The 13,825-nt window shown below is 35.7% G+C and overlaps 2 protein-coding genes across 2 annotated transcripts; one reads left to right on the top strand and one right to left on the bottom strand.

Moving 5' to 3' along the window:
• The first annotated feature begins 1,655 nt into the window (after positions 1–1,655).
• On the top strand, positions 1,656–9,279 carry LOC102230164 (V-type proton ATPase 16 kDa proteolipid subunit-like). Its single transcript, XM_005814376.2, has 4 exons — positions 1,656–1,791; positions 1,869–1,950; positions 6,650–6,833; positions 8,098–9,279. The coding sequence occupies exons 2-4, from the start codon at positions 1,878–1,880 to the stop codon at positions 8,300–8,302; spliced, it is 462 nt and encodes a 153-aa protein (XP_005814433.1). The 5' UTR covers positions 1,656–1,791; positions 1,869–1,877; the 3' UTR covers positions 8,303–9,279.
• On the bottom strand, positions 9,149–13,005 carry nubp2 (nucleotide binding protein 2). The gene is made up of 7 exons (XM_005814377.3): positions 12,901–13,005; positions 12,434–12,549; positions 11,893–12,091; positions 10,973–11,127; positions 10,695–10,805; positions 10,494–10,563; positions 9,149–9,612 (listed from the first exon to the last, which is right to left on the bottom strand). The coding sequence occupies exons 1-7, from the start codon at positions 12,914–12,916 to the stop codon at positions 9,473–9,475; spliced, it is 807 nt and encodes a 268-aa protein (XP_005814434.1). The 5' UTR covers positions 12,917–13,005; the 3' UTR covers positions 9,149–9,472.
• Between the last annotated feature and the right edge of the window lie 820 nt (positions 13,006–13,825).

Raw genomic sequence — 13,825 nt, 5'->3', positions numbered from 1 at the left:
CGCTAAGACTCTCCCGCTGGCTCTGATTGGTTGTTTTGCCATTTTTTTCAGATGGCAATAGTGGATCAGGGAGGAGGTAAAGATTGATCTTTTCACAGATTATCTTCTCATGCAGCTTTAACAAATATGTAATAAACATTGTTTTATAAAAGTTATATACTGCACCTTTAATTACAGTATCTGAGTATTGAGATGTTATTTCAAGCTTGAATAGATTTGCTAATAGGCAAAGTGTTCTTAGCACAACATGAACACAAAAATGGTCTTTTCCAGTGTCCCATTAAATTGTTGTTTTTAAAAGCAGAAATTAACCCCCACTGTGTCAGGATCTGTTCCTTATCTGTGTTTATTTTGAGTTTCTGTGTCTCTTAGTCTCCGTGTTGTACTGTCTCCCCTTGATTGTTCCCAGGTGTTTCTTGTCTCCTTGATTACCCTCTGTGTATTTAACCCCACCTGTGTTCTTTGTTCCTCGTCCTGTTTGTCTAGTCTGCCTGTGTCACCAGTTGTGAGCATTTGCCCTGCGCTCCTTTTGTGCTACCTGGTCTTTTGGACTTTGATTTTCATTAAACCATCTTATTTACCTCTACCTGAGTCTGCTGCCTCTGCCTCACCACCAAATCATGACACACTGGGCCAAGAGACGTGTGTTTGTCATCCATTGCTGTTGTTTGCGGATGTTGCTTGCGCATTAGATTTATGGACGCACCAGAAACACAATTCAAAGTTTACAGCTCAGGACTTTTGAAAGTAAAACAGAAAAATGCATTAATTAAAATAACATTTTTATTCATAATTTTATTCTTTTTGTGCAGCAGAGCCATTTTATCCCCCACCCATTGACTATTAAAATAGTCATTATGCTGTCACATGTCACCACCTGACTAAATTAGCAAATTATTAAATGATAATGATTCTGTGCACTCTGCAAATAAAATATATTTTTTATTCCTGAACTTAATATTTTTTTTCATGTTTTAATGAAGTGGTAACAGAAGCTTATTGTATTATTTGTTGCTATCTGAACCCGTGGGAGCAAGCTAATATTAAATTACAGGGAGCCAAAGCTGGAACCTTGTGGAACCCCACATGTGATTTCTGTTAGCTCTGATGAGAAGTTACCTGTTGGCACAAAAAATCCTTGTTCTTTAGGTAAGATTGGAACCAGTCAAGTACTAAAGTTTATTCAATACCTACCATGGTCAACAGTGTCCTATAACAGCACAGGATCTCCCATAGTAGTTTGCCTCATTGACTTCATTAGCTAAAATGTTAATAATTATTTGAAGAAAAATATCAAAAAATTTTAGGTAGACACTTAAGAAAATATGTGTGAATTTCTAGATTTACAAGGTTTCCCCGCATTTGCAATTAATATGACGTAAATATCAACGGGAAAGCCTGCCACGGAGCAAACCAAATGGATGCCTGATAGGGGGGGTGAACCTCTGATAACTACAATGAAAATAAGCAACAAATTTGAACACAACATCGAATATATACATTTATTTCTAACACTGAACTATTACTTACAATTTGAATATATTTTCTACGTCGCAGTGTTTAATATAAAAGTTTGTCTTAACCTCCCCGTCGCCGAGTGAATTGAAAGTTTCCATCCATTCGGTCAGTCAGGTGATCCTTTCCGGTTCGCCATTTTGTGCTGCTGCGCCGGCTATTTATCTCAGGAGTCGTGACTCTCCCGTTTACACTGGTAGTTAGGTTATTGGACGGTTCCTGGTTTACCCGCCGTTGCTTCACAAGCCCGTGGCCTTTTCCATTGCCTCCTTTAAAGTGCGCATTTCCTCTTTTGGTTCATCGCTAATTGTTATTATTTTTGTACATTTGCTTTATTTTTATACTTTATTTAGTGAGACAGAATGTCGGGCACAACCCCAGAGTACTCACCGTTCTTCGCAGTGATGGGAGCCTCCGCGGCTATGGTGTTCAGCGGTAAGTAACACACACTTTCTTTAAATGATTTTTAATGTTTGTCGCTCAAATGTCTGTTTGTATTTACAGATAAATGAGCTTAAATCCCATAAAGTGTCATTTGCTAACCGCGGTGCTCTTCTTAAAGCCCATTTAGCTATCCGGAATGCTAGCGATTCATTGCTAATCGTTAGCTGTCATTTGTCCTAGCTGTAAGGCAGAAAGAGATTTAAAATGATTTTTAAAACCGACCTATTTGTATTTATTGGGTTTCTTTGCTTTCACTTCTTAACCATAGCTAGCTATAACGAGCTAAGGCTGGTTAACTAGCTGGTGGTAGCTGTGTGAGTTAGCATTGACGCTAGCCTCACATCAAATTACTCTGGCAAAGCGAAAGGACAAAACATGAGTTATATAATTATAATATTACACGTACAGAAAACAAAATTGAACTGTACATTTGACGACCAACTTTAACTTGTTTCTCCTTAAATTTAATCGTGTGGTTGGTGCATTAATAGCTGATTAAGCTAATTGCTACTTTCGCCACAAAGCGGCCATTTACACTTTACAAATTCATTAAGAATAATTAAAAAGTGTTGCAAAGTTGATGCTTAAGCAATGTTAAAAGTTGAGATCATAGAGCAAATACATTAGAGATCGAGTACACACCATCCCACGTAAGCTGTATTAGGCAATCGCTGCGTAAAATATTTAGTAAACATGAAGGTGTGGCTTTAATTTCATGCTGATATCTTTTTTTTTAAAGCTTTTTTAAAATAAATCTTTTAAAAAAGCTTCTTTATAGTTTAAACATCAATCAGAAACCGTGATCAGCTGGCTGACTTCCTATTCCTCAAAGGAATGACGAAGTCACATGATTATCACATGATGAGACTTCTGACTTGGCCATCTGGCTAGTGATTCCCTGAAATACACCTTTAAACTTTAACATGTATAAATCGGCAGTGGATGTGTTCAGAAAAAAAATATTCAGATTTTTAAAAAATATATCAAACTTTTGAAGAAGTGCTACTTTGAATGGACTTTAACACTTGGTGATTTTATGGATTTATTTCCTAGTTTTCCACTATTCCTGATTTAAAAGTGAGTCAGAAGCTAATTTTCACGCTAATGTTTGTCACTATCAGATATCGGCATATTATTATTATATCCTGTATTATGGGTGAAATTCGGATTTGAATTCAGATAACTGGTAGAAAACTTGACAAACTGTAGCTTATGATATAACTTAAGATATTACTTGATATAAACTCAAACTTTGCTAACTTCAAGCTTTGTTGAAGGACTTTTTGTCCCCATTGACTGTATAGCGGATAAAAATAAAAATGTGATGCATGTCTTTTGATGGAGACAAAAAAATATACAGTCATTTGTATTTATATACATGCTTATTTATTATATTAAACTCAAAGTGCATCAAAATGATTTTGGTTTATGCATCAAAAAACCAAATCAGAAGAAAAAAAACTTTTGTTGTTTAAAAAAGATATCAAACTTATGAGGACGTGGCGCTGTTATTACTTTTAATAGTTTCTGAATGATGTAACTTACTATTTTTAATTAATTTAATGAAAAAATAATCAGTATTTGACTCACCAGTGCAGGTGGGTGGATTGATCCAAAATACCAGTATCGGATCAATAAGTGGTAAGATCGATACTTTAGTTTCAGTTTCCCTCTGCTCAAGTTTTGTTGGTTTGATTTACACTGAAATTAGATTTTTTTTTTCTTCTTTCATTTTATTTAAAGTAAAAATACAGTTATTTTCTGTTTATTGTGCAAGTATGTTACTAAAATATTTTGTAGGAATCTATAAACTTTGTCCAAATTCTGTCCTTAGTTTTAACCAAGTAATTAAAAGGAAAAGCCACAAAAACACCTACAATTGAGAAGTTTTATATATCAAACCCAAATAATAATGATTGGTGCGATTGTTACTAAAATATACAGCATTGCACACCACTACTTATAAATGATCAACCAGTTGATTTTTAAGTTCTGCTTTTTCCTGTAATTATTAATCATTTTAGAGGATTGCTTTTGCAGAAAGAAGGGCTGGGATTGTGTTGATTCTTCATTTGGGATTCAGATGGAAAGATCCTGCAGAGTGGAGACATTCACATAAAATAAAAAAAAAAGCAAAGACGCATTGGCAGGTGGTAAAGTGTTGCATTTCCTGCTAAAAGAAAAGTTCACAGATTCATGTTTCACTTGTCCTGATTTAAAATGTGTGAAGCTCTGCTTCACATGACAAACTTAAACATTTTCAGTAGCACCTTATTTACTTTGTCATTATTGTAAATTTAATTCAAAAACACTTCATTAATCCTAAAGAGCTCCTTTTAGAGTTCATATATATATATATATATATATATATATATATATATATATATTATAAAGTTTTAATTTTGTTTTTCCAGTAAATTTCTGACTCATGAAAGAAACTTCCATGTTTTTTCTAGAGCAATTCTGATATTTTTATTTTCTTTTTAGCAAACTTCCAACTTTTGGAGCTCAAAGTTCCACTTTTTTATATTAAACCATTTGAGTTTCTTTTTTCTTTTTCTCTTTTTTATTTGGCGGAAATGTTTTTCTTCTATTTACAATGGCCCTAATTTGCAGTTGTTGCTGTAATTTATGTTTTCACACTGCACATTTTGAAAGACTACTTTAAAAATGTTCTTCCTTTTCTGTTTGGTCTAGCTCTACGCTGTAATTGGGTAAAAACCACTTCTGGTTTTTCTCTCTAACTCAGAGGGCCCCCTGCTGTAATTTGTAATTTTATTTTCACCCTTTGGTTGAAGCACTTTCAGAGCACTTTCTGCTCTGATGTCATCAGACGTCATGGGGCGTCCCATTTCCCAAATGCTCTGGTAGGGAGCGAGGAAGATTAGGATTATAATCCAGAGGTTTTGCCTCCACAGAATCTTCCTGCTGAGACAGGATGACAGTAATCTGGTGGGGGGTTCTCTCCTTAGTCATCCACATCTCTGTCCAGCCAGACATTTAAGGCAATATTTAATCTGATTATTAGCAACTCTGCGTCTTTTGACCATGCTGTCGTTTTTATTTCAGGCTTGGTTGAGAATCAACGTTGCTCTAAGCGATTAAAGTCGGACTGCTTCTTTGTTTTGGTTTGCTAAACGTTTCGCTCTGACTGATGACTTCAGTCATCTCTCCTGATGGCGCTGCATCAGGAGAGATGGAGGCAACATGGCGGCTGAACAGCCTGCTGTAGTTAGCAGGAGAAACTCCCAGTGCAGAAACGCTTCAGGCTGGGAAATCTGGAATCTTTTCAGATTTAATCAGCATCATTTTGTCTTTGGAGGTAATTTTCTCAAAAAATCCTGCTCAGAAGGTCACCAAAGATTAAAAAGCTTCAAAATAAATGAAGAAATTGAACAATTGTCCCCCAAATATCTCAGTCCCTGCAAAATTTCACTTTTATTTCTTTACCTTTTGCACAATTAAAATCACTAATTTTGTAGCGCCACATTAGAAATATTGGCAAAAAAGGAGTTCTTTGATATTTTTTGCAGTAATTGTCTCTGCTCTCATGTCTTCTGACAATAAAACTTTTTGTTACTCCATCAGACTTTAACTAGACCTCAACTAAAGAGACAGCAGTGTAGTAGAAGTAAGAAACACTGCCACCTGCAGGAAGGGAGATTAATTTAATTTTTGGAAAATCCAGATTTTCATTTAAAAAAAAAAAAAATTTAAACCAATGTGCTCTTTTGGTTTCCATAGTTCAGCATCCAGAGCCGCCATCTTGTTTGACAAATGTTAGATTTTTAATTCGGATTAACTCTAAGATTAAATATTGTGGCCAGTCTAAGATTTATTTATATTTTTAATTATGAAAATGAAGTTAATTACCAGAATAAAGTCATAATATCAGGAGAATTAAATAATAATTTCATGGGAATGCCTGCATAACAAATGCCAGGAAAAAGTAATCAAATAGTCACAAACTGGTAAATACAAATAATTTGTTGAGGTTTTTTCTCAGCCAATTGCTGAATAAACATACAGAGCAATAATTAAGAAAATATACAAAGTAGTATATGTTTTATGTTTAAAATAATTATAATAAAAAAGGTTTTGTCTGTAAATATATTTCAGCCAAAATGCAGCAAGTGGCAAAGTTTAGCTTCAAATTCACTAAAGGATGCTGTTTTAGCTTTTTAGGCAATAAAATATTTATTATAAATTGTTCATTTGGATATTTTATTATACTTTTAATATTGTATTAAAAAAAAGCTAAAGTGGTTAAATGAAAAATCCGCAGAACGTGGCAATTTTTAAAATTGGATTAATCAGAATAATCGACTAAAATAATATTTTGTTGCTTCGCCTGCAGGTTCTTGTTGAATCAATCGTTAATGGCCGTTTGCTTCGTACTGTTGCTGACGGCTTCTGTGGTCTGCTGGTTGTGTGTGATGTTCCTCTTTTGATGCCCTTTTCCATCAGGCCCATCCCTCTTAAAGCCTTAGTAAAAAGTTGATTATAGTTTCCCTTTGACTAAAGGTGAAATACCCCAATGAAGCCATGATGGGTTTTATTTAGAGGAACAGAATCTGATACAATAGTTCCACTTCTGCTTTATTTTCCAGCTGTGCTTCACTGTTTCTGTCGCCTGCTAGCCTCTCTGATGCTAACCCATTAGCCTGTGTTTGTTTTTGTGTCATTCCAGCCTTGGGAGCGGCCTACGGCACGGCTAAGAGCGGCACAGGCATCGCCGCCATGTCTGTGATGCGGCCGGAGCTCATCATGAAGTCCATCATCCCCGTGGTCATGGCTGGTATCATAGCCATCTACGGGCTGGTAGTAGCAGTGCTGATCGCCAACAACATCTCAGACAAAATCACTCTTTACAAGTAAGCTTTATGTTTAGATACGTTTTACAATAATATTCTCATCACCAATAAATCAATAACCTTATATACCGCAATAGATAATACAACTGGTAGCGCATTCAACATGTAGAATATTCCAGGTTGTTGGAATCAACTATCTGGCTCGTTCTTGGGTTGCCTAGCAACAATCTGCTGGGTAAGAATCAGTTTCAAGTTCCCCCAACTTTGGTTACCTAGCAACGACCTGCTGAGTAACTGGGGCAGTTTCAGGTTTCCCCACTTTGCCTCATAACTGCTAAAAAATAGAAACAATGTGGAGAGAAAACTGGATAAAACGGGAACGGTTCTGACACTAGTTTGGAAATGTTCTAGATATTTAAAACAAAAAAAAAAAACACGTAATGATTGACAATATCAACTGATATGAAACGCTTATATTGCGATACGTTTTTAATTTCATTTTCATAGTATAAGACTGTCTAACTCTGAATTTTCCTGTTAATATATTTATAACATTTAATGTAGAGCTGGGCGATTAGGCTTAAAATGATTAAAACCCTAAAAGAAATTTGAAAAGTATGATGAAATAATTACGAGAACATTGTTATGTTAGCAGAATAAAAATACAATTTTATTAGAACATCTTAAAATTAGGAGGAAAAAAATTGTTTTAATAAAAAATAGTTGTTTTTTTGTGTTTCCCATAAAGTTACTACTTCATTCTGTTAGAATTATGAGACTTAAGTAGTTGTAGCAATGAGAATAAAATCAATATTACAATTTTATTCTCTTAACACTACAACTTTTTGTACTATATTTTCAAAAGCCTTCTCGAAATATAACTATTTTCAAAATTTTTTACATTTTTCATAATTTGACGTTTTTGTATTCCGATGTTTTCGTAAATTGATGCTGCGAACATCGCAGCCGGTGTAACTGGATTATGTTACTCAATATTATTCGTACAATAATATTTCCAAATTATTCTTGTATGACTTCTCGAAATATGACTTTAAAAAAAGATTAATTATTCATAATCACGACGAAATTCTCATAATGCTACGACTTCTTGTATTATTTCAACGTTATTCTCATGATATGACTTTATTCCTTCAATTTTAATTTATTTTTATGACCTTAATACTGTCAGATGTTTACTATTAATTAAACGTTTGGGTTTTTTTTCATTACTCCAGTGGTTTAATTGCTTCTTTAATCTCTGTATAAAAACTTCTGCTGTCGACTTATTTTAGTGACCGTTTCTGACCGTTGTTTTTGTGCGCAGGAGTTTCCTCCACCTGGGCGCCGGGCTGAGCGTGGGCCTGAGCGGCTTGGCGGCCGGCTTCGCCATCGGCATCGTGGGCGACGCCGGCGTGCGGGGAACGGCCCAGCAGCCCCGGCTTTTCGTGGGCATGATCCTCATCCTGATTTTCGCCGAGGTCCTGGGTCTGTACGGGCTCATCGTCGCCCTCATCCTCTCCACGAAGTAACACGAAGCCGCTTCATCGGTCCTTTTAAAGTTGCTGCTGGAGGGAAAAAAGTGTAAAAGAAAAATAGAGAAAATATGGAGGAAATGAAATACTGGCTCCATAAATATGGTCTTTTCTCAACAATGTGTACAGTCGTCCCGATTTGATAGTCAACTTGTAAATGCGCATTGTAGTGATTTGTCTGTCCTGTGTGTGTGTGTGCGTGTGTTTAAAGAAAAAAATAGAAATTGTCGGATAAAGACTCGTTTTCTCCCTCCACTTTCTTCAGAGCGACTCTGCTTTTCCCCACATCAACCTGGGAGCTGTAATATTATTATTAAAAACAATAATCACAAGGATCTGTTTGTAAAAAAACATGTATGGACTTGAGATTTTTGTTCTGCTGATTTTTATTTATAATGACGTGTTCACTGAACTGTTGAGATGCAGCAAAAGTCTAATTGTCCAAGATATTATACATATATAAATACATAAATATCACTAGGTTTAATGCACTGTGGGTTGTGATAAGTGGTTGGATTTCCTCTTTCTTTTTTTTGATTAAGATTGCCTTTGGTCTGTCGCTGGTGGCGTGTAGCTTTATGAACATTTCTGGGTTTTTGTTTTTTAAACGTCAGTGTTTTTTCCTCGTAGTGCTGCTGCTGTTTGCATTAAAGATGTCGGGTCTCGCCGCTGTGATTTCCACATTCCACCTCATTTTTCACGACCATCTCATCTGTGGCTGTTCCTCCATCCCAGGCGTTAAAAACAAAAAAAACCCTCATGGGATTCAGTGCTTTCTTGCTCAGAAGATTTTATCCAGATCAAGATGTATTTAATTAAAAAGAAAAAAGAAATCAGACATGATTAGCTTTAAAGTTATGCAATTTATTTTTTTTTAATCTGGAGCATATTTTCTGGAACTAGAATTGCTGTCCATCAATAATCCTGTACAAGGTCTGGATGTATCAGTTTCTCAATTAAAGATTCCAACTGTTGACTGACTTCCAAACACACAAATGTCTTCAGTTTCTGCGTTTTTCAGTTTATGATGCTTTGCTGCTTCAACATCAAAAACCACAGGAAGCAGAACTGATTTAAAGGAAAAGAAACACCCAGATTATGCGACCAATAATAAAATATACAAGAGAAATGTGTACAACGATACAAATATTTGAATTCAGAAAAAAATCAGTCTGTTTGGAGGCTGTTGAGTAACGTTTGAGAAATTGTGCTGATGGCGCTGAATGTGGAGCTGTCAGGAAATGACTGTGCAAAGTCTTTGCCTTCCTCTATGCTGGCGCTGAGGAGCGGATCCAACGGTACCGAACCTGAAATCAGAACATCCGTTACAACCAGAGCACCAGAATCAAACCATCAGGAAACTGTAATTACATTTCAGAAACGTTTATGTTCCACTTTAGGCATCATTACCAACCTGCAGAAACCTGATCAATGTAATTTAGTTTTGTTTACAGTTGAGATACAAATTTAATCACTAAAACTCTTAATGAACTAAAACAGAATCTCCAATGAGTTTGATCCGTTTATTTTACTGACGTGACACGAAAGTTTAAAGAATAACCAAATTATTGGTAAAACCCGACCATTGTTCTGCTTCGTACAAAATGTCTGGACAAATGAGAGACGATTGTTTGCTGGAGCTGTTTCTTTTTCAACAAAGCAACCAACGACAAATCCAGCAACTTTTTTTTTCTTCAAAAAACCAACTGGGAATCAATATTTTATTTTTTTTTCAAAAGAGCAGCAAGCAACAAATTAGTTTCTTTTTTGTGGGCGGCGGGTCGGGAGGGCAACAAAAAATAACCAGCGACTTTTCAGACCTGCTAGCAACTGTCTTTTGAAAAGCAACAAGTTGCACAGAAACATTACGATGGCAACCAATAGAGTTTATCTGCCAAAAAACCTGATTTGGGGTTTAGTTGCTCTTTATGGTCAACATTCATGCTTGATTAGTGAATCGCCACAATAAAATCTGATCAAACTTTGTTCTCCTGGAAACAGTAAAACTATTAATGTAATTTATTATCATTTCCATGGCAAAATTATTTGTTTTGTGTTAATAATTCAGACCTTAACTACAAACTTCTTGCTGAACGTGATCGACCATTTTGACAGTATGAACTTTAGACTGAAGGGTTTTTGTTGCCATCTTGTGGCTGTTAGTTGAAACTACAACTACAAGTCCCACCTAGAAACACGGATCCGGTCAGTTTGGCCAGTTCTTCACCGCCACCCTTTGAGAAAATATTGCTGCATTCCTGTAGCAAATAGGCAACATTTTATAAACACATTCCAGCTTTTCCAAATCATAATCAATATTTATGTGACTTCATATATAAACTAATGATCAGAGTCATGTAATTATGGTTTATTAACCAGGATTACTTACGGAGCAGTGAGGGCAAACAAAGCCACTCATGTTTTCTACAATTCCCAGGATCCGAACTCCGGTTTTCTTACAGAAAGTGATTTCTCTCCTCACATCCCCTGTAGACACGGCCTGCAACCAAAACAGGAAGGGAAATAACATGTCAAACATTTTCCAACATTTGATTTCATCACTGGGATCCGAACCGAAAAGAAACAGCTGCAAAGACCAGAGGGAACGATACAAAATAATTCAATTCTTGCTTCTTTTTTTTCCCATTTCATTCGTTTAATTTCTACCTGAGGAGTGGTGACCAAAACGGCTCCGTCCACTTTATGTTTTTTAAGGTTTTCCAGCACGGCCAGATGCTCGTCCGACGTCCCCGGCGGCGTGTCGACCAGCAGCACGTCCAGCTCCCCCCACGCTACATCCGACACAAACTGGCCAATCAAAGCTGTTGGAAAGAGCAACACTCAGTCCAGGAACTCAAGAGCAAATCATGCTGCATAACAATTTGTCCTCTCTAATTTTATCCTTTTATGGACCACAAAATCCCCCAGAAATTATGTATTTTTATTCTTAATCCATTCAGAAGAAATTATTTCATTGTAAGTTTACAAAGATCATATTATCTAGATGACAAAAACACATTTTAAATAAGGTAACACATAAACTGACATATTAGAAATACTGTGTGCTTAACTAGCATTTTGCTAATGGGTAAAATCCGTTAGCAGCTGAAAAATTCAAAATGGCCGCCACGGTCGTCAAGAAAAATTTATTTCTGGTCTAAATTTGCCAGAATTTCTCAGATGAATTATTTTGTTGTCGACTTAAACATTATTAGACCCACAGAAATCAGATTTACTGATAAAGTTTTGCTTTTTCAAGCTTCTATAGAGAAAATGTGGACATTTCTGATTTTGAAATATGGAAAAAATTCTAGAAAAACTCAAATTTCCTTGTGTTTGCAAGAATATTTCTGAGATTGAGCTCACATTTGTATAGTAAATTTTCAACTTTTCACACCCAAATTTCCAAGTTTTTTCCACAAAACGTCTGCAATTAATCATAAACTTTTTCTAGAAAATCTATGAGATGAATATCAACATTTCTGACATTTTGTGCAGGAGTGTACTCCTTTCAGTTCCTCTCTACTACTAATAAATGGTTAAAATGTGTCTAATGATTGAAAACCCAGTGTCTGATCTGGTGGTACCGGTTTTCTTCGGGCCTCTCCACACCACAGCTTCATCCGGGTCTTCCATCAGGAAACCGATGGACATCAGAGCCAGACTCTTCTGAGCGTCTGTGTAGACTGGGACCCATCCGGTGTCGCACTGATGCACCTCTGGTCGGCCGACGCTCAGCATGCGGGGGATACTTGGCCCACAAAGGTCAACGTCAAGAATCCCAACCTGAACAACATGGAGGTTCATCAGCGCGTTAGATTATTTTATAATAAAAACACAAAAATAAACAATGAACTCTGAAAATTTCTAGAAAAGCACAGAAATCTCCGATTCTGAAAAGTGAAAGACTTTCTAGAAAAAATAATCTGAAATTTAAAAGAGTTTCTTGAAATTTTCTTCAATTAATCTCAGTATTTTTCTGGACTTTTCAAACTAGTCATTTCCAAGTTTTTTCTCAAATTTTTTCTAGTAGGTTTTGGACTCTTCAAACTCGGAAGTTTTCCAAGTTTTTTCTAGAAGATTTCAGTTTTTCCAGAGTTAGCAGATGGTCTGTGTCTGCAGACTCACCTTTTTGCCTGCATGCCTCAGAGCCAAAGCTAACTCTGTGGTGATGGTGCTCTTCCCAACTCCTCCTTTTCCCGACAGAACCAAAACAACATGGCGAACCTGGGCCAGACTCCCCTCTAACATGAAATAACGGCATAGATATCGTCCATAATCAATGACAACCGCCTTTAATAAACTGTATATTTGAGCAAATTAGTTATATGGCTCATATAGCAAGAGTTTAACATGAATCACTGGTTAACGAACACTAGCATGAACGTAGCTAATGAATTCACGTTTTACAGCACAAACTATCAACTTTATAATAAGAAGAGAAACTTTTGCAGAGTTAGCTTTAGCTAGCAGCTCAGTGAATTCAGCTACATTTTAATACATTAATATATTCAGTTATTGTGACAATAAACAAGCTGTAAGCAGATATAAATTCTCGGTTATTGTTGATTGTATTTCCATTGTCATTCACCTACCATTGTTCTGCTCCATACTGCAGAATATGGAGCTAAAACACGAACACAGTCGGCAGAGAAACAACAATAACTTCCGTTGTCGTCACGCACCAATCACATGCAGCAGAAGAGCACAAGTCCCGCCTCCTTTTGCAACGTAACAGGATGTCTTCGTTACTGCGACAAGGAAATTATTATATGATTATTTCTATTCCTTGATTAATTTTTGCTGCTATTTTATTTTGCGTTATTTTTGAGTAACGTTAAAGCAGTTAAAATGTACTTTGACTTTTACTGTCATAATTACGAGATCAAAAATACTTTATTGAGCCCAAAGGGAAAATAAAGAACAAATAAACATACAATAAAAAGTCATAATTCTGACAGAAAACTTCATAATTATAAGATAAAGAGTTGTATTTTTCACTTTACAACTCATAATTATGGGTGTAACAACAGATTAAGTTCCAAAGCGTTAAAAATAGGGAAGTCAAAGAAGCTTGTTTTTAGTCAATAATTCCTTAATATTGGTGAGAATGTTGGAAAAAAGGTCCTGCTATAGGTAAAATAATCTGCCAGTGAAACTTTTCCATCAATATTAAGAAAATATTTACTTAAAACAAGCTTCTATATCTTTCTGGAAAGTTACCTGTAAGTTAGTTTTATTTAAATGTACTAATATATTTGCACTAGAAACTAGAGGAAAACTACTTGGTAAGATTTTTTTTCCTTTGGTTATTTTGCTTGTTATCTTCTCCTAAAGTGCTCAGATGAAAACTCATCACTCTATTATGAGAATAAAGTTGTACTATTGTAATTTTACTCTTGCCAGAGTTACTTGGGCGAGAAAGTAGGTAAAAAATCCTTGGTCAGATTTTGTGTTTATGCAGTGTATCTTTGATCTGTATTTTAATTGTGCAAAAATAAACCAAACTAGATAGTATGT

Source organism: Xiphophorus maculatus, chromosome 10 (assembly GCF_002775205.1).
Source record: "Xiphophorus maculatus strain JP 163 A chromosome 10, X_maculatus-5.0-male, whole genome shotgun sequence".
In the NCBI taxonomy this organism is placed as follows: domain Eukaryota; kingdom Metazoa; phylum Chordata; class Actinopteri; order Cyprinodontiformes; family Poeciliidae; genus Xiphophorus; species Xiphophorus maculatus.
The sequence above is the reverse complement of the archived record's forward strand: the minus strand, read 5'-3'. Positions and strand labels throughout refer to the sequence as shown.